General features: G+C 40.6%; 1 protein-coding gene and 1 pseudogene across 2 annotated transcripts in view; both read right to left on the reverse strand.

Annotated features, from left to right (window-relative positions):
- Positions 1 to 26315, reverse strand: part of GALNT7 (polypeptide N-acetylgalactosaminyltransferase 7) — a 141895-nt gene that overhangs the window by 16834 nt on the left and 98746 nt on the right. Inside the window, exons 3-8 of one of the 2 annotated variants that reach the window (XM_059177682.1) lie at positions 12689 to 12855; positions 8179 to 8309; positions 7840 to 7919; positions 5627 to 5809; positions 2228 to 2345; positions 381 to 503 (exon numbers count right to left, since the gene is read on the reverse strand). In XM_059177682.1, the coding sequence (XP_059033665.1) occupies positions 381 to 503; positions 2228 to 2345; positions 5627 to 5809; positions 7840 to 7919; positions 8179 to 8309; positions 12689 to 12855 (802 nt within the window). Of the gene's footprint in view, positions 1 to 380; positions 504 to 2227; positions 2346 to 5302; positions 5486 to 5626; positions 5810 to 7839; positions 7920 to 8178; positions 8310 to 12688; positions 12856 to 26315 lie in introns of both variants that reach the window. The other variant, XM_059177673.1, reaches the window with a different exon arrangement.
- LOC131833848 (prefoldin subunit 1-like) lies at positions 20864 to 21773 on the reverse strand (annotated as a pseudogene).

Here is a 26315-nt window from a genome sequence, read left to right on the forward strand (position 1 = left end):
GGGAAGGGGAGGCAATGCCCAGCACAGGGACCAGAGTTAATAACACTGTAACCGCTTCAACGGTGACGGATGGTAGCGAGATTTATTGCGATCACTTCCCAATGTATATATGTGTTGAATACCTGTGTACACCTGTAATCTAACACCTATAATACTGCATGTCAGCTCTACTTCAAATAAAAACAAAACAAAACAAAAATGATAAGGTGTTTCATGAGTAAGTCCAGCTTAAGCTAGAAGGGAGAACCAGCATTGACTGCTTCGATGATTTATTGCACTCAGTGAGCTGCCGTTGAAATGACTTCAATATGTGGGCTATCAATGGAGCGGCGTGTGGTACAGAGGTCCCCAGGCTACTCTCCTGGTATCCAAAGACTCACCTTCAGAGTTGGGGAAGAGCCGACATAAAGGGGTGGAGGATTCCCTTGCCAGCCCTCAAGTCGGTAGATGTGTCCAACGCGAGAGCAGGGGACAAACAGCAATTTGCCGCCACACTGCCATATCTATCGGGGGAAAAAACATGTGGAAGTTGCTTCAAATATCAAAATAAATTATACTTGAAAATTTGTCTTATAAATGTAAATGTAAAATCTAAATTAGATACAGTGTCCATGGGGAATTCATAGATGAAACGAATCCTAAAATAGCGTTTTCAAACTCCTAGGATACCAAGCAAGGCAGTATGGAATGCAGTAATATTCCACTCCTCAGGGCCCCTTGTGTACTTGTAGCTTTAAACAACCTTCACCCATGTAACCTTGCAAAGGCACACAGATTCTTCATTCCTGATATCACTCGCCGTTTCCAAGGCTAATGGATTTCCCACCTGGGTGATTATTATAGTAACCTCCAAACTGGCTTCTTCACTTCCTGCTTCTCTCAACTCTATGCTATCCTTATTTATAGTAAGATTATTCCAGCTGAAGGGCAGCTCTGGGTCATGTTATTCCCTTGCTTAATAGCTCCAATAGGTTGCCCCTGGCTTATTAAATTCAGTAAAAATCTCTTGGCTCAGCATCGGAGTGCCTCCTCTATACAAGCCCAACATACGTGTCCACTTCCCCTTCTTGGATGTCTTTCTTACTCAGGCCATCAGGTTCTGCTAAACTGTGCTCTCGCTGTTTGCTGAACATATTCTTCTTGTTCCCACCTTTGTACCTGCTAACCCAGTCTACCTGCCCTGGGGTCTCCTTCTCCCCCTTTATCTCGGCCTATCGATATGATGCCCACCTTCCTAGTCGGCCTCAAATCCTCCCTCCAGGATGATGCTGTTTGTTAATCACACCAACTGAATGCCATCTACCTTCTTATTGTGTTATGAATTTAATTCTAATCTCTCCTTAGGAACTCTAACTTCCTTGGGAGCAGGGAGTTATTCTTCTTTCGTCTCTGGACTTTTAAGACAAGAGCTAAGTATCTGTTTAACTCCAACTGTGATATAGTTCTCTTTCTTATTGACAGTGGGAGGGCGGGTGGGAGCATGGACGTATTATTGTCCAAGGACTGCCTCAGCAACAGGGTGGGTGCTGCAGGAAGGCAGCTCCAGGGTCAGTCTGAGGACGCACAGTCATGGCTGGGGTCTGCTTCTGTCCTGAATCACCATGTCCTACAGTGATAAAGGGCAACAACAGTGTCAGTGGATGGTCAAATGTGGCCCCCACACATGCAGATTCCCTAAAGGGCTTTTATAACAAAAAGCTTCAAGGCACAGAAAGCCTGGAGGGTAAGGTGGGGAGTGGGGCAAGGAGGTACTTTCATTTTTTAAAAAAGATTTATTTATCTATTTCAGAGAAAGAGAGGGAGAGAGAGTGAGTATGTGTGTGCAAGCAGGAGGAGGGACAGAGCGAGAGGGAAAGAGAGAATCCTCAAGCAGATTCCCCACTGAGTGCATATCCTGACACGGGGTTTGATCCCAGAACCCCGAGATGGTGACCCGAGCTGAAACCAAGAGTCGGACACTTGACTAAGCCACCCAGGTGCCCTGGAACTTTCATTTTTGAAGTTTGCTGGCTTCAGTGTTGCGACGAGCCATATAAACATAGAAGAAGTTGGGAGTTGGCATTTTACCCCATTTTTTCCCCAACGGCATGAATTTTTGTTAGTTGTTCTTTATAATTTAGAGAAATGCATTAAATAGTCCCCCCCCCCAAAAGAAACAAGCCTTATCTGAAAGTCACAAAAGTCGGTAACGACTTAGAAAACTGCGTTTGTTTAAATGAAATGTTACCTTGTATGAGATCTCAAAGTTTTCACCACCCCAGATCTGGAGACCTGGATCATACAGACCCAGTTCAAAGAAGAACTCTCGTTCAATGGCAAATAATCCGCCAGCCATGGCAGGGGACCTAAGGGAAGAAACACTGCAGTAACTATTAAAGATAAACCCCCAGTACCCCTTCACCAACAGACAACAGTCTGTTTGGAACACAATCTAAGTAATGCACAGAAGAGACAACACTGATGGCCAAACATTAAGAAATTACAAAGCCTTCACAAAACAATCTGTTTATAATTCTTTAGTGAATTTACTGATTTCTATCTGAAATCCAATTTGCAGTTCATTATGAAGTAGCGCATTGCACCATTCTGCCAGGAGAGGGCGCCTTAGTTCCCTTGTTGGTTTGAAAATTTAAGCCTTGAGAGTTAGTTAAGATAGAATTTTCTCTTTCACTCCTAAAAATACTGAGCCATACAGCCATGGTCTGCCAACTGCTCCTACAATGATTTATGAGTCATTCTAGGATGAGTGAAACCATAGACCATGGAAGTAGTCTGTCATTTTTTAATTTTATAGCTCAGGGGCATGCCAAATAAGGGTGTAAATCATGGCTGAACAGTCACAGTTCATTCAGAGTTTGCAAATGTAGCACGGAAATGACACAGGAGAATTAGACATTAGCTATTTACTGTGTTGGGAGGTAGAAATGCAAAGGGGCGATCTGCGGGCTTCCTGAATGGAATCTTGAATTGGGTCCTTTCTGGGGACAAGCCACTCACATCTCTAGAGGAAGAAATTTTCATCCTGCGCCTCCACAATTAATGATCAATGCGTCTTGATTCCTAAGTAGATTCCTCCATCTCAGAACCTTTTTCATCACTACACCTAACATTCAATTTGTCACTAATTCCTACTGATTTCACCTTGAAAAGGTATCTGGATCTTGTCCCTGCTGCTTCCATTCCAAACCAAGCTCCCATCACGTGCACTGCTATGGTGACGCCCCTGACTGTCTCTTCTTCTGTTCTGCCCTCATCCACATCGAATCTCACAGCAGGCACCGCAGACTCAGTGTGGGCCCAGGGATGCCAGCCTCTCTCCCTGCTCTCCATGAGCAGCAGGCTTTCTCCTGAGTTCTTCACTGCTCTGCTCACACCTCCAACATGACAAATGCTCCCCTCTCTCAGGGTTTCACCTCGACTATTCGCTCTCCTGAAAAGTTCTTCCTCCCTGTCCACCGGACCAACTCCTGGCCTTCCGGGCTCCTCCCAACTGGATGAGGTTCTCTCCCCGCTAAGCTCCATGTACACTGTGGCTTGCCTTCGTGCCGCTTTTGGCGGTTGCTATTCCAGAGTTATTCGTGTACTGATCGGTTTCATTTCTGTCTCACCCCTTATATTTTAAGAGCCACAAGAGAACATTTCTTTGAAAAATTTATCCCCAGGAAACAATGCCTCGCACATAATAAGCATTCATTAAATATTTGTTGAGAGGATAAATAATAAATCAAGTAATACCTTCAATATTAAAGGAAATCACATCAAGCGAAGCGATTCTCTTAAGGTATGCTGCCTGACTTGGTAAGCAGAGCTATTACATTCTTGGTTATTTTCATGGCACATTTATTTAACTCATTTAAAATTACTCCATTGTAACCATGCCTTTTTGATCTTTAAATGTATTCATGTATACAGGGTGCCTGGGTGGCTCAGTTGGTTAAGCGACTGCCTTCAGCTCAGGTCATGAACCTGGAGTCCTAGGATTGAGTCCCGCATTGGGCTCCCAGCTCCACAGGGAGTCTGCTTCTCCGTCTGACCTCTCGCTCATGCTCTCTCTCACTGTCTCTCTCTCTCAAATAAATAAATAAAAATAAAATATTTAAATGTATTCCTGTTTATCTCAGTGTGTATTTTAAGATTCATCTTAACATGAAAACCGGTGAGTTATTTAAAGGGATACCCCCATGAATTTTTCTAGCCTGCTTCAAAAAATTCCTTTACTAGCCACGCCCATGGAATTGGCAGAAATATAAATATAATCATTACCCTTTATTTTGTACACCAAGAAGTTCTTGTCAAATCAAGTATGTAAGCAGTATATTCTTGGACTGTTTCAAAGAAAGAACTTCAAAGGGAAATTTGGAAATTGTCAAAGCTTAAAATTCTATAATTTCCTTATGTTTGCCATCTCAGTATTTGAATATCATGACCCACCCAGATCCCGCCGGCATTTGCGTGACATTGGAAGCAACTTCCCAAAACAGGGTTCTAACATTATCAGTAGTATAACAAGGAGAGAGAGACCAAAAGCAGAACCATAAGATCTGAAAAAATTAGACACATTTAGAAGCTATAGTAACATAAGACAAAAAAGTTTCATTTGGAGTCACTCTTGAAAGGCAGTGAATGTTTCAGCTAAACAACCAAAAGAATAGGGTAGGATAAACTGTTCTATTTGTCCCATAAGAAGGGACAAAAGTTGACTTTGGAATAAAGTTTCCTTTTAATCAAATGTTCTTCTGAGAAGGAAGTAATAAAGGGTTCTATGTAATATTTTCCAAAGTCATGTATTTCTACGCACCAAACCTAACCCGGTACAAAAGTATTATTTATGAGTTAGCATACAAAACAAAAAGAAGAAAAAGACAAGAATTCTCTTCTATTTGCCTTTCATCGTTAACACTACGGCCAAGGGATCAAAGTGGACATGAAACTTGGACTGGAAATGATTTATGCCTTTTTAATTTACAGAATGAAACTATGGCCAAAAGAATACAATTTGATGTCTACTCTACTAGGACGGAAGGGCAAAGATTTTTTCTACTTCTATTTGAAACCAATGCCATATAACCCCATCCCTAGATTCCCCCCCGCCCCAACAAATGAAGCTTGCATTTAGGGAAAAAAACAATTACAAAGAAGCAAATGTGAATTCAAACCTCGGAAATAATGCAAGGGAAAAAAACTCTTACAGAATCTGCGATAGCAACTACAGTTCTATTAACAAACTTTTTAGCTTGGCAAGAGGTTAATATGTTAGCAGCCACTGGAGAAAAGAAAAACATGGAAGTGATTTAGTGATTACCGATATGGTTCAGTTTTTGTCTTTCTCATTTTCTTCTCGCGAGGGGTCAGAGGCACCCGTTTCCAGAGCATACTCCAATCCCATGCTCCTCGGGCATACCCATCTTCGTCACCACCCCCTTGGGGTACAATTTCATATGTGTTGCCATTTATGACATCTATAATCGGCACAGTGCAAATGGTTCTGTATTGTGTTGATGATGGCAGCAAAGATGAAATGCAAGGGTATGTATGGACCCACATATTTATACAAGCACATGGGGAAGGAAAAAAAAAAGTACTTAGATAGACATTCCACATAAGAACATAAAGTAGCAATCTTTACCGATAAGGTTCAGTTTTATGTTTTCTTTTGGCCTTTTCCTTGTGGCTTAGAGGGATACGTTTCCATAGTAAACTCCAGTCCCAGGCCCCTCTGGCAAAACCATCTTCATCCCCACCTTGCTGCGGTTCAATGGAATAATCATTCCCATCTATGTAATCTATTAGAGGCACAGTACATGTAGTTCTGAAACATTTACAGAAAATGAAAAAGCGTTTAAGAACCCAAAACTGACTAGTTTAGCATGCCTAACTATATTGTCTCTTTTTATTATTGATTTTTTTTTTTTTTTGCATTGGAAGATTTTAATACCTGATGGAAAATTGAATGAATGTCTTTAAAAGTCAAGGAGCCCTTTTTTGTGAAGGAAAGATGCAGCAGACTGTTCCCTTGGCTTACAGACAAATGTCAGGGACAAAGAGCCGTGTCTTTGAACTTGATAGCGCTTTCTCATTTTTACTTTGGTCGTAATAAGCAATTTTCTCCTGGTAGTTTTTGCATTATTTACAAGATTTTCCTGGCTGTTATTTTCCCTCCTTATTTCTCCATTAAATAAAAATGAATATGAATATAAATGTAAATGTGCGTGAATGTGCGTGTGACCATGTGTGAGTGTGTGTGTGTACAGAAATAATACCAGCTACATACTCAGCGGTTCTCCCAACTCTGTATTCCTTTGGAAAAACTTATTATGAAAATCTGTCTCTGTTCCTTGAGTGCATCAGGATCTTTTCCTGTTCCTTTAATTGCAATAAACAGCTGTCACAGCAAAAAAAAAAAAAAAGTACAGTATTGTATTCCTATTTTTTAAAAAGAGAAAAACAATCACTCAAAACCTGCTGAAGAACTTAAGTAGTGGCCTGAGAATGCAAAGCAAAAAATACCTCTTATTTGGGCTTCATAAAATGCTACTCCTATAAGACCAGTTATGATTAAGCCTGCAAAGATAATTTTGCACCCAGCTTGTTTTAATGGTCATCTTTGTCAGACAGGATTTTAAAATGCATTTCCTGAAACAGAGACTGCAGCTTTCATAACCATGTTAAGGTGCTTTTTAGAGGCTTAGAAACCAAAGAGAAGAGAAAAACCTCCAGGGCTTAGAATTCTGATGTGGGGGGACTAGATTCAAGCCAGCTGCTTTATTCTCTGCAGATGGTGGATTCCCAGGGGACAGTGGGGGCAGGGGACACTGTGGGGTAGATGTGGGATTGCTGTGGACCCTGCAGAAAACCACTTCCTCACCGTGCCTGGAGACTGCCAGTTTTCACCTGGAGAGGGAAGGTGTGTTATCTTTCTTCACTTCTCATGATTCTCAGATTTCTAAATAAATAGTGTAAAGTGTCCTAGAGAGATCTCAGTTTGATAGTTTATTAGCTGCTTGAATCAGGGCAAATCAATTAATTTCTCTAGGCTTCAATATCCTCTTCAGTACCATGGAGCTAATAATATTTACCTTGCAGGGCTGCCGTGAGGATTAAAACAGCGTGTGAAAAATGTTTATGACTGGCCTTCACACCAAACCCTCTGATGCTTAAATCCCCCAAAGTTCACCCTTTGACTCATATTATTCACCACAGGGACATATCTCCCCCCCCCCCCCCGATTCTGAAATAGTCAGAATTCTGGACTAAAAGCAGGAAAGGCTTCTGGAACTGGGAGACTGATGCTGCCTTCCACTGTTCAGACATTTAGACATTTCAGACATGTAAATGTAACGGCGACTGACACATTCCATGGAGTAGCTGTCGATTTCTAAACTTTAGAGTTTCCATAGGAACCCGAAGCCTTGACATGTGTCACAGCTGGTCTGAAGTAATAATTCAAAAGGGCATAAAAAACCAATAAGTGTAATTTCAGAGCGTGCGCCTTCAGGCTTTAGAACCATTACCACAGGGTAGAGGGAGCCATTAATGTTACTCTTTGAGAAGGCTTCTTGGAGCTAGAGGATGTCTGTTCAATAACCTGACCACAAGACCATTCTTGAGTGAGACCCCCTTGGCTTTTCATCCCAAATGCCTGACTGCCTGCGTCTGAGTCACCCCCAAGGCTGGGCGGGCCCCCACCCCTGGACACAACGAGCTGAAGGAGCACTTATGCTCCTCCTCAATGCTTGAGGCGCTGAGGGAAATGAATCAGAAGAATGAGAAGATGATTTGTCCTTCTATGACAAGGTTTACTGTTCCCCCAGGAAAGAAAAGAAAGCAAGGTAATGTTACCTGTCCTTGGAAATGGGAGCTACCAGTGGTGCATACCAGTTAACGGCCACCTCACAGTGGGCATCAAGGTATATCAAAACCTTAAAGAAAAGAGGCAGGTGAAAGAACATTCCTCATATTTGGCACATCGTGTGTCACACACAATTTAAAACTAGATGGAAATATAAATCAGCATGAGAGTCCTTCTGATATACAAGTTATCTGTTTAATCTAGCCAGCATTTTCATTTCAATTAAAAAAAAACAAAAACCCAACATCCGAAGGATACTTTAAAACATACATGATCGTTTACTTAGCAAATCCAAGATGATGAAAAGGTAAATATCCGACGTTTCCTACCTGTCCAAGTTTGGCCTTCTGGGCGCCAATACTTCGTGCTTGAATCAAACCTTCTCTTCTCTCATTTCGAAATACCTTCACTAAGCCATTCCACAGCTTAATATAGTCATCTAGTTTTCCTTTTAAGTGTTCTATGAATAAAAAAATTCAATCAACATTACAAATTACATTGATGTCTATAAACCAGTCAGACTATAATTTTTTTCAAGGAACAGGAATCGGCAACAGGTCCTTTGGGCAGTCAATTTGAAACAGACTGAACGTTTGTGGGAAACTCAGGTAATGTGCATTATTTGAATTAATATTTGAGCTTAATACACCTACAGAGAACTGGTTAGCCTGAGAGTTATCAAAGATTTCTCCAAACATTAAATATATGATGACTAGGCTAGCTGACATGGAAACCGTTTTTATAAAAAAATTCACAATTTTTTAATGTCATATCTAAAAGCTTTAAGGCAAACATTTTGTTTGCTTCGGCAGAAGAGAAGTCTCCAGATTTCTGAAGATACACTGACTATAAGTAACATTATGTGACTTTACTGGCGTCTACACAAGGTATAGGTTAACATTTGTTTCTTGGCCATCTTCCTCCCGCTGTGATCAGCATTCAGGGTTGCAGTCTTGGTGTTATATAGTTCACATCAAGTTATCAAATAATAATCAAAGAATACAATTTTCTCTTTATTTTGGGTATCGACGAGAGTATGTATGTATGTATGTATGTATATCCATATATATGGATATACATATAAAAATATATATGCATAAGTGAATATTTAAATGTAATATTTAGATATAACAAATAAACATACATGTATTTATTTACAATCTGGTGGAGAAAACTGTTAGAAAAATAAGACACATTTGCCAAAATTTCTACCTTGGTTTTCCAGGTGCTAGAGTAGTTTTTATTTGTGTCACTATGAGCCCCTGAAATTGACCCATCATAGCCACAGAGATCTTGGATCTCTAAAGATGTTTCTTGGGGACACAAAAAATATTTTTAAGTTGTTTAAAATTTTGGACCATGAATACATCAACAACAACAACAAAGGCTTTATTTATTTATTTTTTAAAGATTTATTTGCGAGCGACTGAGTGAGACAGAGCATGTGCGGGGGAAGGGACGGCATGCGGAAGGGAGGAGAGAAACTGAAGCAGACTCCGCCCTGAGTGCAGAGCCCAGTGTGGGGCTCGATCCCAGGACCCCAAGATCATACCTGAGCCAAAACCAAGAGTTGGAAGCTAAACTGACTGTGCCACCCAGGTGCCCCATTAGCTCGACTGCATGATGTGCTGGTGCTTAAGTAGTCAAATCAGGCTATATACTTAATACTTGACTCATTTTTAGGGAGCTTATAATTAGAAATACATCTATATACAGGTATTTAGAATTGAGAAGAAAAAAAAATCCACCTTTTTCTATTTTGGCATCCAGTTTTAATGAGTATTACAAATAAAATTCTTATGCTGAATTATATTTTTTTCCTAGAGAAATCTGGGTACTTTTCTCATCAATTTAAGTAATTTTTTTTGTTTTGTTTTTAAATCTTACCTTCTGATTTTTTTTCATCTCAGTAACAATCCTAAATTACTTTTTTGAAAGATTTTATTTATTTATTTGAGAGAGAGAGAGAGAAAACAGGGAGAGGGGCAGAGGGTGAGGAGGAGAGAGAATCTCAAGCAAACCCCCCACTGACGGGGAGCCCGGCACGGGGCTTGAACTCGCAATCCTGAGATCCCCGTCACAGTTGAAATCATGAGTTGGACTCTTGACTGACTGACCCACCCAGGTGTCCCAATCCTAAACTGCTTTTTAGAAAGTCTTTCTGAATTGCATTTTGGTGTTCTTTGGGCTATGCAATCTACATAAATCTAAAATAAACTGCTATGGCCAGAAATGAGCTGATAGCCTATTTTCCAAATGTAGATTCTTAGCTCAGGTGAGCCAACAGATCGGTTGGTCAATCAAATGACTTCTGGCTTCTTTGGGATCTGCACTGTGGTAGATTCTAAGAATGCTCACAATTGGGGATTATTTATTCTTTCCAACCTGCTGGGGGCAAGCCAGACTATATACCTCGCCACGGTCCGTGAGATGGGGACAAAATGACGTGAGGCACTTGTGAGCACAAGGGCTAAAATCCCACTAGTGCTTCACCATTAGCTTCTCCCTGCACAAGGCAGGAAATGTCTGAGATCAGGCTGCCATGCAATGGTGATGTGGGGCAGAGCTGGGCTGACCCACAGAAAACACGCAATAGGAGCCAGGGAATGATACAGTCCTTGTGGTTACAAGCCACTGAGAGTGTGGAGCCCATTTGACCTCAGCTTCACTTAGCCTCAAGCTGCCTGACATACATGCATGCAGGAACATGCTCTATTTCAAGGTCCCACACCTTGTTTAGAGAGGACACTGTATTTTCCAGAAACCCAGATAGTATGAGCACCCAGCTCCTCTACAAGGTATTATCCTAGTATTTTGTCATTAAAAAAAAAATTATAACTCAAAGAACAAACCATGTTCCCACTCACAGGCCAGGACTGACAAATTTTAAGGTTGTTTTGAAATTGGGAAAGTTATAGACTTTCTGTAGCTCTGTTCAAGAGTATAACCCCAACAAATGCTTTACTGTACTCTGTAAGTGAAGCGGGCCGTGCACTTGATTGCTGTTAAAATGTGTTATAAGAGACTGAATATTAGAGGTTTACAACAACAGAAACACTGATCACCAAAATACTAAGGTAAAATGGACAATAACCTGAAGTCTAAAATTTTGTGCTCCTTTTCGAAGCCAAACAGCTATTTTAGGATGGGAAACATACTTTAGTATTTCTTCACTTTTTTTTTTAAGGATATGCTAAGCTTCTATTTGTATTAATAACATAGGGCTTCTTAAAAACAGCATAACCACATACATGAGATTTCTCAGTTATTTTTGTAGATGTAGGTTTTCCTAAATCTAAAATATTGTCGATACCAAGAGGATTACTTTAAAACCTATTTTCAAATATTTAGCTTGAGACAGGAATGTGTCTCAATGAATGTGTTCCTTAATGAAAACACTCCTATCATAGAAAATTGCAACCAAGATAAGATGTCTAAGTGAAAGGGCATTTGACAGGACTAAGAAGTTTAAAGTTTACATTCTTTAGTGTAATTATAGGTGATTAGTTAGAAAAAAGTGATTAGTTGTATAAAAATGACTGGGAAAGGAAATCGGCCATATTTCTATTTCTTCTCTGTGCTAACGCATGTATACAAGATCAAGATTCTGGTCATGTCCTTGCCAAAACAGCAGAGGTTTATCTAGACTGCAAGAGTTACAAATGAAGTTTTGGAGAAAGCTTTTTTGTAAAGCTGTTCTGAATGGTATTTTCATGCTACCCATGTTCTGTCTGCGCTAAATATATTCAGTGGTATCACTACTTGTACACAAAAACTCTCTGCAAAACTTATTTGTCAAAAAGCAAATATCCTGCTGTTATCGAGTAGCCTGAGCTCTTCGGTCAATATTCAAAAAATTCAACTCAGTTTTATTCAATATTCAAAAAATTCAACTCAGTTTTATGACAGGCGAAGAGGAGTAAGTAAATATCCAGATCTGGGTTTCTGCAGCACAATTACATTTTTTACTAAGCATGCTGATTTGGATGTGAACTATAGCATTATCTATCTTCTCATACTTGTGCCATTAAGAAGATACATTCAGCTTACAATAATGGATCTACTTAAAGAAAAAAATGTTAATTTAAAAAACCCACTTATCTGGAAAACCACCACTCAAATCTCTGTCTTGCCAAGTTGAACCAAGACTACGCAATACCTCCCTAATGATAAGAGCTGACTCCTTAAAAAGAATAAAAAATAAAATACAATTTCCTTTTAGTCAATGTACTACATCAAATATAGAACAAAATCAGCTCCAGTAGCTACTTTGTATTATAAATAACAATGGCCCACGGTTTCTGGTCAAATTCCATATTTGCATCACTGTTCAAGTGCAAAATACAGACTATTAAACAGGTATGTGGGTGTCACTTTGACAACCACGAATGGAACATCAGGTGGCATTGCAACATACACACACTTACACTTTTTTGATCTTTCAGTAAATCATCTCCAAAACCAAATTTTTATAAAATCCAAGACCCGGAAAATTGGTAACATGTAAGATGGTACCTAAGCACACAGATTTATGAGCCTGTAGATTTGGATGCATCTGTTAACTACTATCTCTGTGGTGTTTGGCAAGTTACTTAACATCTCTGAGCCTCGTGTGTAAAATAAGGATGATAACAACTTCCGCCTCAAGGATTATTGTCAGGATTAAACAAAATAATCCATACACAATGCTTGGCACATGGCCAACTTGCTGGTAACAGATGCTGTCAAGGGATGCTAATTATTAATTTTTAAAGGCTAATTAATTTTAAAATTACATTTTATAATTGTTCCTAATTAACTTATTTCATAGACAAAATGTCAATTTTCTATAGCCATTACCTTTATTACTGAAATCATCAATTAACACAATTTCTGCTAAATATTTCCTTGGAGTCCTTTTAATTACACTGTGGACTGTTCTCATGAGGGTTGACCATCCTTCGTTATGGAAGACAATGACAACACTGGAAGTGAGCAGGTTTTCATCATAATGCCAATACTTGCACCTGCAAAAGGAAAATTTCACCGTGTTTACTTAGAGGAAATGTATAACGCAGGGTTCCACACCTACTATGATTATGTTTTCTGATTGAATTAAATATCATTGACTTAACCGACCTTAGTGAATGAGACACAACCTTTTGTGTCTTAACAGAAGCACAAAACAGAAGAGAGAAGATGCTATGAGATGCAGAGACTCATCGATAGAGCTCCTTCCTAACCAACTGACACTTGCTGTGTGGATAAAGAGAATTAATTTCTGGGTATGTGCTTCCCAGCTGGGGATGTGTCAGATATTATTTACAGCTATCAGGGCTGAGTTGTTTTTTTCCATGACTTAGATCTCAGTTTATTTTTCTTTTTAAAACTTGAGTTTCTAGTGCAAAGGATTTGTTTCACTTGCCGTGTACAAACCACTAGGTAGCTGTGTTTGAAAGCTGTACCACTCTAATACGGTTAAAACATTCAGAACAAAACAACAACAAAAACAACAACAAAACCTGTTAAATAGGCTGACTTGTGGCATATAGCAGAATAGCAGACATTAAAAAAATTAGTGTTGGATGAATTTTAAAGGTTCTAGTAAGGTTTAGTTATTAGATTAGCTAAAGGATATTTAGCTATTTTATTGTTTTATTTTTATTTTTTTTAATTTAAATTCAATTAGCGAACATGGAGTGGCTCATTAGTTTCTGATGTAGTGCTCAACGATTCATTCGTTGCATGGAACACCCAGTGCTCATCTCATCACGTGCCCTCCTTAGTGCCCATCACCCGGTTCCCACATCCTCCCACCCCCCCTCCCTTTCTGCAACCCTCAGTTTGTTCCCAGAGTCCAGAGTCTCTCATGGTTTGTCTCCCTTCTGATTTCTTCCCATTCAATTCTTCCTCCCTTCCCCTATAATCCTCTGTGCTATTTCTTATATTCCACAGATGAGTGAAACCATGTAATAATTATCTTTCTTTGATTGACCTATTTCACTTAGCATAATACCCACAGTACCATCCATGGTGATGCAAATGGTGGGTGTTCATCCTTTCTGATCGCTGAGTGATATTTCACTGTTTATATGAACTACATGTTCATTATCCATTCCTCTGTTGAAGGACAAACTTGGCTCCTTCCACAGTTTGGCTATTATGGACATAATGCTGCTATGAACATTGGGGTGCATGTGCCCCTTCTTTTCATCACATCTGTATCTTTGGGGTAAATACCCAGTAGTGCAGTTGCTGGGTCATAGGATAGCTTTATTTTTAACTTCTCGAGGAGCTTCCATACTGTTTCCCAGAGTGGCTGCACCAGCTTGCATTCCCCCCACCAGTGTAAGAGGGTTCCCCTTTCTCCACATCCTCGCCAACACCTGTTTCCTGTCTTTTAATTTTAGCCATCCTAACTGACATAAGGTGGTATCTCATTGTGGTTTTGATTTGTATTTCCCCAATGACACTGATGTGAAGTATTTTTTCATGTGTCTACACAAAATTATTTGAAACAACTGTAATAGGAATAAAGTTTCCAAAAGCCTTTTTCTAATTGAAAGGAGAGTCCAACCAGGGCCTGATAGATATTCAAGGAGCAAGAGAAGGTTCAATGAGTTTCACAAAATATCTATATATTATACAGATATATACATACATGTGTATATATTAATGCACATTTATTTTTGTTTATTTTTTAACCCCAAAGCTTTTCTTGAAGTAAATAAGCTTGTTTCCAAGATTAAATTTAAAACCATGAGAGCAATAATTAACATTATCAGCCTGATAACCTATCCCAGCATTTAGAATAGTAACTGTTTTTTAAAATGGGGCCTGACCCAATACAGATGGAAACAGCCTTTTCTTAGGTGTTTATTTTCCTTTCAAAATTGTTCTAAATTATCTATGTTTTTAGAGGTTTCTGTAGAAATGCAGACTGAGTCCGGTAATCCATTTAAGTCCAATTTCCTACATCTGCATTTTCTCATTAAACAAGTATTAATGACCTATTACGCCCATGCTCTCTAAGCGAGGCCCTAGGGCTATCGCATTGAGGGGGTTCCCCATGGTTTCTGCCCTTCCGAAGCCATGGTCCTACAGGGGAATCAAGATGCAAAACAAATACCTGTATTTTCCCTGAGTGTGTTGGTGCAAAAACCAGGGTATATATGACAGATGGACCTTACCTAGCCTCAACACATATGGTCAGGGAGGGCTCCTACAGTCAGTGATTTGAGGGTGAGACCAGAAAGATGATTAAAAAAAAAAAAAAAAAAAGTACTGACCCTCAAAAAGTGGGGAGAGAGTAAGGAGGAAAGATAAAAGCACAAGAATGAATCATGAGCATATGATATAGATACTATAAGAAGTTGGACGAGTGGGGAGCCTGGATGGCTCAGTTCTTAAGCGTCTGCCTCTGGTTCAGGTCATGATCCCAGGGTCCCATAGAGCCCCACATCATCCCACTCCCTGCTCAGCAGGGAGCCTGCTTCTCCCTCTCCCACCTCCCTTGCTTGTGTTCCCTCTCTCACTGTGCCTCTCTCTGTCAAATGAATAAATAAAATCTTAAAAAAAAAAAGAACTTGGAAGATCTGTATCATTAATTAAAATATGAAAGATAAACACAAGTTAAAGAGGAAAAGTTACAAAGAAAGGCATTTGCAGTATAACAAATATCAACTTCTTATATGCCTGGAAATGTTCTACGTGCTTTACTTTTATTAATTTATTTAATCTCCCAATACCACTCACTCTGAGGTCAGAATTATAAATGTCTCTGTTTTACAGATGAGGGGACTGAGACTCAGAAATGATTTATCTAAGATCATACAGCTAGTAAGTAATGAAGACAGGAAATAAACCTAGGCTATCTTGAATTTAGAAGAATCTTGTTAAGCATAAAACAAATGAAAAAAAAAATACTAGCTCTACCTATGTATGAATGGCTAAAAACTGACCTAAGATCTAAGAATTGAGGATGAAACCAAGTATCATCTCCATACAAGGCATCCATGGAACATACTGTTATGTTCTGTTCTGCAGCGAGGAGATGGCCCCAGAAATGGGGAAGGAGTAGTGCAGTGTGGCAGCATCTAGCAACAGATTAAACCAAGAGGGCTTTCTAGTGTAACCCAAAGTTGAGATGGGCGAATGCTCTTTCAGAACGAGTTAAAAAATACAGTAGTGGAAGAATGCGTATCTTGAAAGATGTGATGAGCGTTTCTGGAGAGAAACCAATCTGGGCACATAGGTTTAATTTAATTTAATTTTTTTAAAAAGATTTTATTTATTTGACAGAGAGAGAGAAAGAGTGTGTGCGAGTGCACAAGCAGTAGGGAGGAGCAGAGGGAGAGGGAAAAGCAGGGAGCCCGATGTGGGGCTCGATCCCAGGACCCCCAGGATCATGACCTGAGCCGAAGGCAGACACTTAACTGACTGAGACACTTAACTGACTGAGCGATTTAAAATTAAACCTGTGGCGCCCCACAGGTTTAATTTTAAATGGGTAGGGATAACAGTCCCCCAAACAAATTCTAACCCCGATGTAAGTTTAGGCAACCTTTTTCTTTCTCTGAGTAGAACCACTGAGTTTAAAGCAACAGAACCGGAGAGCACAGACAGCAGTTTTGATTTGTAACAAACACCAGAGATGTGAAAATATTTAAGACATGGTAGGACATTTGGGACTTGCTGATTTCTAAGGCAGAAGATGACAACTTGGGGGACACCAGGGTGTTGCAGTTAACTCTCTGATTCCTTGATTTCGGCTGTGGTGGGGATCTCAGGGTCATGGGACTGGGCCCCAGGTCAGCCCCTGTGCTCGGTGCAGAGTCAGCTTCAGATTCTCTCTCTCTCTCCCTCTGCCCCTCCCCCGCCCACGCTGTTCTCTCTCTAAACCAAATAAATAAAATCTTTAAAAACGGATGACAACTTGGGGAAATGAGCAGACGGGGACTTTGAATGGACGAGAAAGGAGCTGAAAACACAGAGGGACTGAAGGGGAACGGGGAGAGGTAGAGTGAAGTCAGGAGACAGCGTACGTTGAGGGACACCATCACTGTCCTGGGGAGAGCTGCACGTGGAGACAGTTTAAAGGTCTGGGCACGCTACCTTGCCTTCCTCCATAGGACAAGGGGACAAGAGAGCTGGAATAGAGTGTGCTGTCTCATCTTTTCATCCCCTCTTGCCTACATACAGTTCAGAAATAACTCCAAAGATGTTTAGATTGTGTGACAGTTAACAACTCTTGGTGTATATTTTCCCTGTCTCAAAAATAACCAAAGCAATATACAACTTGTACAATACAGAAGTGTACGAAGGTGAAAGCTCCCTCCTTTACCTCTCCCCATCTATGTCAAATCTCACCTCTTAGGGGAAATCATTGCTAATAGTTGGCTGTGTATTTTTTTTTTTTAAAGATTTTATTTATTTATTTATTTATTTGACTGCGATCATAAGTAGGCAGAGAGGCAGGCAGAGGGGGAGAAAGAGAGAGAGAGAGGAGGAAGCAGGCTCCCCACAGAGCAGAGAGCCTGATGCCAGGCTTGATCCCAGGACCCTGGGATCATGACCTGAGCCCAAGACAGAGGCTTTAACCCACTGAGCCACCCAGGCACCCCTGGCTGTGTATTTTTGAAATTTTCTTATATTCACTCAGACGTATAAATGTGTATGTGTATATATACACAACACACAACATATATTCAGATAAGTAGGTATAAATTCTTCTTTCATGTGATTATGTACAGATTTATCTTATTATCTCTTTTTAACTTTTTAACTACTGCATAATATTCCACAGTATGGCTTAACCATTTCCTTATTGATGGACATTTCAGTTGACTCTAAAATTAATGTTACAATGATCATCCTTGTGCATATACCTCCATGCCTTTGCTTAGGCATCTTTCCTATAAAATGCTCAAGGGTGTATGCTCATTAAAGGACAGGAGTCTCATCTGTTTTGCTCACCATAATCTAACACAAAATAGTTGCTCCATAAATATTTATTCAGTTGCTCTGAGGATATTTTTGGAAGACCTCTGGATGCATTCTCTTTTCTCGGTCATGTCCACCCTCCCCCCTACAACCCTTCTAATTTGAGGTACCCTCAAGAACAAGTCCACATGGCCAGTGGAGGAGGGGACATTCCTCTTCCACAGAAAGGGGAAGGAAAAGCATTATTAGTAGCGAGGGATAGAAAAACTGGAGGGAACAAGATGGGAATGAAAGCAGATAGAAGAAAGGATGTGTGCTTGGCCTCCATTTCTGAACCTGAGCAGGAGATCACCAGCAGGGTATGGTTGTGGCACAGAACAGAAATAATGTTGAGGTGTACTAAGGCAGAGAGGGTTAAACACAATCCCCTTTCCCACCTCTTCTTTGCAGTCTCCCTTGGCTCTAGGATGGAACCGGAGAGCTTGGTATTTCCACATGCTTCCAGTGGGAGTACAGAAGGCAGCCGAGCGTTAAGATCTAGGGGCCTGCCAAGAGTTACTATGGGAAGGGGTAAGATGATATGTAGCAGAGCTATGGCGTAGAAGGCTTAAGCCAGGGACTGGCCCTCAGGGTTCAGAGGATCCACAGTGCCAGTGAAAGCCAAAATGGAGATGAGTCCCTGGAGTGGGGCACGTGGGGAAGGGGCCATCCATCCCAAGGAGAGCAGGAGAACTGACAAGAAGTTACTACAACAGGGGTTCCTTCAGCAGCAAATGAAAAAAGAGGTCAATACACCTGGGAAGACAGGAGGAGGCAGCAGAGATGGAGGGTCAACAGTCCAGAGCTGCCCACAACACCTCAAGAATGCAAAACTGTCCTATCACCTGGATGTGACAGAAGAAAGGAAAGGAAGAGATGAGACACTGTGGAGAAGAAACAGCCCAGAGAGGGAATATGAACTTCAGGCTGACAGGACACTAGCCCAAAGGAGACCTTTACGCCAATGCAGATTGGGTTCCCTTTAATGACTAGCTTTCATTGGCCACCATCAGCCTGAATGCAGGTTCAGGAGGAAGTTTAGCTCTTGGGCAGCTTCTCTGACTTCCCATTGTGAGGTAAGTCCACTGCCTGGAGCATACGGAAATAGAGCTCATAATATACATAAGCCTTAGTATTGAGAAGCACCCAAGGTATTGAGGTAAAACCCCCTATTTTGCATCATTCCCCTCACTTTACTGGTGTAGAGTTTATAAGTTCGAATGAGAAGCAAGGTCAGCTGAACCAAGAATGCCACATTTAAAGGGGTGGGTTTTGTTATAGACTTTTGGCTAATTTCTGCTCTCCGGCGCTTCATTTTCCAAGACAGCTTATAAATCCTCTAACGTCAAGGACAAATCAAGGTCACAAATAATTCATATTCAGATTACAGGTTTGCAGTGATTAAAGCTACTCTTATTCTTAAAGTTATTTAACAAAGTATGATCATAGCGACAATGTGGGCCAGGTCCTGGGGATCAGAAGAAAGGATGGGAATAAAAATTCTCAAGGTTGTTATTCTATAACTTAAAAAAGTAGATTTCAAAACCAAAAGTGAAATACCTATGTATAATTCACTTGTATTCTCTGTACCAGCTATGTTTTTAAGGTCTGTAACATGATATATGGCTTTGTTGTACTTAGACTTTATCAATAAATAATATCTAATTCAGCAGAGTATGAAAAACACAACATTCTTAGGCTGCCAAGCCCTGTAATCCATATAGACTATCATTGATCTATGGTAGAGTGTACATGTGTGTGTTCACACATGCATCCACATGCTTTTTTAGGCATGGGAAACAAACCCTCAATTTGGGGAACACTTTTTAAAATTATCTACTTTTACTTTTAAATAAACTAGGGATATTTCCTGTCTCCATCTAAAACCTTTTTTGCTCATTCCCATGATAAAGTAGAAAATTGCTTATGATTTACATGAAACAGTGCTTACACCCAATGGCTGAATAAATTAGTAATGTAGAATATAAAATTTAACTTAGCATTCAGAAACCAATATACATTTTCAATGAAAGGAGAATTACCACTGTTAAACCAAATCGCTCAAGTCAACAGACTGGGGGGGTGGATTTTACCCCGGTATTCAGGATCCATGCACTTTGACTGAAATGACACGAAGTAAGCTCCTTGAGAACATGCTATGGTAGAATGTCTTCCTACAGTTCATTACACACACCGAGATGAAGAACGAAAGCATCAAAGAAATTTATAAATTACGCTTCCTGATCACCATTCTCTGAATATGCTCCTTTCTGTCAATGTTGTTCCCCGAAAAGCCTGCTATAATCCAGATGTGGACTTGCTACCATAAAGGTGCACTATGACAACCCTTACTCTGGATAAGAATCCTTTACAAAAGCAATTTAAAATTACACTGGCACTGGATATATTTTTCTGCAACCATATCATACTGTTAGATCACAAACCCCTACAACTTTTCTCGCCTGATTAGCATTAAGTCTAATGTTTTTCATTTCATTCATTCTAATGTTTCTCATTTTCATTCTGTGTTTCTGCAGCTGAACGCCACATAAAGCACCGTGTTTACACGTATCGCATTTTACATTTTTGGCTTGGGTACATGTTCCAGCAGGATCTGCTCTCTTTGAGGATTTTGTCAATTGGTGTATACAACCATTCCTCCTGTTTTTTTATGTGGAAGACTGAAATTAGTATGATTTCTATCTCTGTATCCACTGTTTATATGGACAAATATGAGAAGGTCAAATACAGTGCCTGAAAGCTATGTGTAATCCTTGAGAGGCTGCTATCACTCTACCCATCAATTTCATCTAACTGCACCATATTTCACACTACATTTCTTTACCTGGTCCACAAGGATCTGAAAACTTGACTCAGATATGCAGCTACATCAAGATGAATTAGGTATCACACAGTCTCCTGGTCCACTGGTATAAACTTTTTTTTTTTTTTTTAAGATATAATTGCTGTTAGTTTGATTCCTTTTCATAAACCCAAGCTGGTACCTAGTGAAGGTTACTTTCTAAGTATGCATAAGCGATCGCTCCTGGGATCTTTTTTTTGGGGTTGGGGGGACAGATGCCTTTTATTGGTCTAAGCAATGTACAGAGTAATAGGCTTGGGCAGAGCTCCCCTGTCTGTCCTGGCTCCCATCTTCCCTCTCCTGGGAGTTAGTGATTCACCCCTAGGGGAGAAGAGTGTTCTGGGTAGGGGTGACAGACAGAGCCAGGATAAAAAATACAGAGCTGGGATCTGAAAGGGAATCAGGGTGAAGAAGAAAATATAGGTTTACCAGATCATCCAAATAAAAAGTCCGTCAGGGTAGAAGAGAGGCTGTTTCCCCACATGGGCCCCTCTGCCCTTGCCAGGAATGGGAGGGGGCAGGAAGCTTCTGCTAGAGATTTCCTACTGTGCCCTTCATGCCATCAGCATCTCCCGGATGTTGTCCTCAGCTTCCTTCACACTCCGCTCTAGGTAGGATTTCTTCTGCTCTAATTCTTTAATTTTTTCCTCTGCTATTTTCTGTTTCTCTAACAGCTGACTGTGAATTACCTCCTTGGACTGAAGAATAAACATTCTTCCTACACCTTCATACATGTTAGTCTCATCTACCAAAGTCATAATCTCTGTATCTGTAAGATGTGCATGCTTTTTCGTTCTGTTTACCTGTTCAACCTGTATGTCTGCAAGCTTCACCTTCTGTTGAGTGTTAATTACTTTGGCTTGAAACTGAAGGCCTTCTTTAACTCCAGATCCATGGGAGCCACCATCTTGGTTCCAGTTCCTGGGATCTTAACAGTAGTATATCAGTGCCAAGTTTCCAGAAGCAAACTTTCTCCTCTCTGGAAAGTGCAAGGAACTATTTTCCCACCTCCAGCTTTCTTCACAATACTTCTGGATTATTATTATTATCATTATTTTTAAAGATTTTATTTATTTGACAGAGAGAGATCACAACAAGTAGGCAGAGAGGTAGGCAGAGAGAGAGGAGGAAGCAGGCTTCCCACCCAGCAGAGTCCGATGTGGGGCTCAATCCCAGGACCCCGAGATCATGACCTGAGCTAAGGCAGAGGCTTAACCCACTGAGCCACCCAGGCGCCCCAATACTTCTGGATTATTGACAGCACTTCCTCTCAGATTTATGGGGTAAGTTCCTCAGTATCTGGTGCTACAAGAGATTTATTTATTTATTAAAGATTTATTTATTTTAGAGAGAGTAAGAGAGCACGCGAGCGAGTGGGGGGGAGGAGCAGAGGAAGAGCGAGAGACAATATTAAGCAGACTCCTCACTGAGCACAGAGTCTGCCACGGGCTAGATCTCATGACCCTGAGATCATGACCCGAGCCAAAATCAAGAGTTGGATGCTTAAACAACTGAGCCACCCAGACGCCCCTAGAAGAGGCTATTAAAAGCCTCAAAAATTTAATGTATTTAGGTGCTTCCTTATTCCATGCGCACTGTTTTGGAATTTAATTCCCTCTTTACCATGTTGTTATAAAACTTTCAATATGGAGATCACTCATGCATCTAAGAAAGAAATAAGAGTACACACATGTCTCTTTTTTCTCATATGTAAAACCACATAATATGCCTGAATCATCTGGCTACTCTTTGTTTTTGTTTTTTTTCTTTATTTTACTCCAAACAGACTTTTTAAATTATTTTTGTTTAGTTATCTTCGGCAGACACCACTGGGGATGCATTTCTGGAATGTCTCCTGCTTCTCTGAAAGCTACCCATCACTCAATCCTGCCCAAGGTCCACTTCTTTGAAAGTCTCCCTAAATAACAGTTACTGAGTAGAAGTATCCTGGCACAGGAGGATGGCCTAACAGGGAACACTTGGCCAAGCTGGGCCAAAGGCACCCCCACCCCTTGAACTTTAACCTTCTGAGATTCCAGTTGGTTTCCATTAAGCTCTTGAATGATCCTGTGAGGCATGGGCTGAGCAGAGAAAAAAAGAAGTAGAGATTAGAGTCTATAAACCGCAAAAAAGGAAGAGCATATGACTTTGGTTCTCAACTTTTCATTTCCTGGTCCAGTCAAGTACACTTCCTGACCTTAGGTTCCATGAGATACTCCTACATCCTTTCAGTTAATTGCTTGCCACCCCACACTTCCAACCTTCTTCTTCTTATTATTATTATTATTATTAAGATTTAGCTAGTTGAGAAGAATCATTCCTGCTAAATAATCCATGTTTAACATGTGACTCTTGATATTTTGGTAAACTTCAGTTCATTACACATATGTCTCCACAGAATTAAACTTAGAGATTTTCATGATCATTTGATCAATCAAACTATCTATCACTTAAAATTTGAGATTACTGGAGATATTCCTCAATGGTCACTGCTGAAGCTACAAAAAGATGAACTAGAGGTGGCCTTACCAGAGGCCAGTATTACTTGGAAGGTCCTAAAACTAATTTTTATGAATGTACAAAATTGAGCTTAAAAGAGAATTACATAAGCTAACCAAATAGGAGGCTGATACATTAAACTGATGTGAAAAAACAATCCACAAATTTTCATGTAGCCTAGTCATGACTAGAAAAAGCTGCCTACAAATTCTGATTACAATAGGAATGTTGCTTGGTGAGCATGGAATCTTGACAGTCTTACTGGTTTTGAGAGCTCTGTGCATCTTCGTCCCCAGCAGGGCTTGTTGAACAGAGTAAATTCAAATTGGCTGACTCAAGTCCCCTTTGGCTCCTCTATTCTCATCCCCATGTAGACAATTTCCTTCTTGATAATATATTCTTTCTTTTACTAGGCACAATAAAATGGAAGCTTTTTAAAAAATTTAATGATTTTATCAAAATTCTACTTTAATGTCTTTAAGAGTTTATGCTCCTTTCCACAATTATTAGAAGCCCTAAGATGATTTAGTTCTTTTTCCTCAATGTTCTTATCAATTGCTCTGATTAGTCAGTCTTCCCTTGAAGGTCAAAATAAGTCTATAGTAACAGAACTCATTCCTCCTTAACCATCTACAAGATGAAAACACCATAGCTGATTGCCAGAAGTCTTGCTCTTAGCCAGAAGAGAATTTTCCTGTATTATGTTAATACCCAATACATATTGGTTGATTTGATCTCAAAAACTTTTCTGGGAATACTCCTCTTCTCAGTGTTGTATTGTATCAAAGAGTACCACACATTCTCTTCGTTAACGAATTAAGTATCAATGACAAAGAGAATAATAAGCCTTTAGCTTCTCTATTGAGGTTAAAAGTCAAAATCAATGAACACAGAATTAATGGTTGGGTCTACAAAAGTTTTTCAAGTATGCCATCTTTCGGGATTAAACTAGGTAAGTGAAAACATATAGCTTTGCCATACTTGTTTTGGAGTATAGTATATGGTGCCATAATCCGAAGGTGGGATACCAGGATGGGCACGAAGGAATGGAAAATGGGTTGCTTAGCTCCTCATACCCATACCCTCCATCAGGCCCAGCCTCCCAGTCAGCTTGATCTAAATAAAACACAAATGCTTGCTATGTGTGTCAGGTTTTAGGACAAGTGCCCCCCATTCTATCCAAGTAGCTGCATTGAAACTTTTCCTGGGATGGATTTCATTTTCTGAGGCAGAGCTGAGGTGCACAAGTTTATTTCATGTCCAAACAATTAATGTATTAGAGGAAGGGGGGTGGAATTCTTGGCAGAGCAGAATAACAAGGACCAGAAACTCTTTAGTTCACCACAGCTGATTCCTAAGGCAAGAAGCCACAAAAAGAGCCAGTAAATACCACTGCTTTGTGTAGTTTATGTAACAAAGAGGAGGCCCAGATGATCTGCCCGGACCACTTGTGACCTGTCACCCAGGGTGTTCCGAAAAGCATGTATCTGTGTTCATTCCCATTCTCTCCAACCTCCTCTGAGGTAGCCAGTTTCCTGGCACCCCCACAGTTCGTGGGAGACTGCTGTCTAGTCATTAGCCATGACAGCTCATCTGCCAGTGATCTTCAAAACACAGCCGCGGGATGGTGAGAACGCACAGCTCCAAAACAGCCGGAGCCTGCCTGAAAGGGACAGTATCTTCAGGCCCCTCAGCCTGCGGTCTCTGTGGCAACCTGAGATAATGTGTACAGAGTCTGGGACAGAAACCGTCAAGTCAGGTCTGGCTTTAGAGAATGCCTCCCTCTCAGCCATCCTGCTGATACTCCTCCTCATTCAGTGTCCTGACAAGCCAACCGGGTGTGAAAGGCATTTTCTCCATTTTGAGATACTCTGAGAAATGACGTAGGAGAGAACTTGACAGTTGACAGGTGTCAAGAGTGGTTACACAGGGATGACGACGTTCCTTTGGTGAAGACAATACTGGCCTCAAGGGCCTCCAGCCAAGGATTTAGCGAGGCTACGAGCTGTGTGAGCGGCTATGGAAAGTCTCTCACCTCAGTGAGCCACAGAGAAGGAACTCAAACGCCCCTGAGGAACCCAAGCATGTGTTCAACAAGCCCAGAGGACTTCCAGAACCAGGTGGGAGGAATCTGAAGGAGGCAAAATTCTAGCAGAACGGACAGTATCTGAGACAAATAAATAGTGTTTTTGCTATTAGTTATTCTGATCTCATTTCATCCCAGAGTGGGGAAATGCACTTCTAACAGCTCTGACGGTTTCCAAAGCACTTACGCACGCACTGTCTCTTCTGAGTACCATAGGAGCCCTCTGGCGTAGGTGGGACAGGCATTGGTGCTACTCATTTTCTACATCAGGGGACCAAGGCTCTATCAGGGTGTACAATTTGCTCATAGTAATGGAGGCAAGATTTAAAAATGAATCCTTTGACTCTAACTTCAAGGTTCTTTCCCTTAAACCAAAGATTTACTAAGAATTACACATGATATATGCCTTAAAAAGGGGGAGGGGCACCTGGGTGGCTCAGTGGGTTAAAGCCTCTGCCTTCGGCTTAGGTCATGATCTCAGGGTCCTGGGATCGAGCCCCACATCGGGCTTTCTGCTCAGCGGGAAGCCTACTTCCTCCTCCCTCTCTCTGCCTGCCTCCCTGCCTACTTGTGATTTCTCTCTCTTAAATAAATAAAATCTTTTTAAAAAAAGGGGGGGGGGAATGAATTTCTTACTTTCACTTAATACCCAGGGACTATGCGGACACTAACAGAATGACTGCACACAGTTCTGTCAATTTCTGCCTGATTTTAAAGGTTGAGAATACTAAAGAATACATCAGGGCAAGTGAAGAATGCTGAGCTATGTCATTGGATAAATGTTCTCATTTTTTTTTTTTTTGAAAAGGAAAACATATGCAGACAGATGTGTCCACTTAATGATCTGAAATGTCAAAACGTAATTTAAGAAAAAAACCTGGCAGGGAATCCTATGCCTGGACATATGTTCATGTGCATTTCTTCAGAACTCCCTGGGAAGGAAAAATGAACATTTCATAGTGTGAGCCATATGTTTACAGCTATATTGGACTCTCACTTCACATATGAGCTTACATGCCATATTCTGACTTTACAGAGGCACCAGCTCATCAAAAAAC

Source organism: Mustela lutreola, chromosome 1 (assembly GCF_030435805.1).
Source record: "Mustela lutreola isolate mMusLut2 chromosome 1, mMusLut2.pri, whole genome shotgun sequence".
Classification (NCBI taxonomy): Eukaryota; Metazoa; Chordata; class Mammalia; order Carnivora; family Mustelidae; genus Mustela; species Mustela lutreola.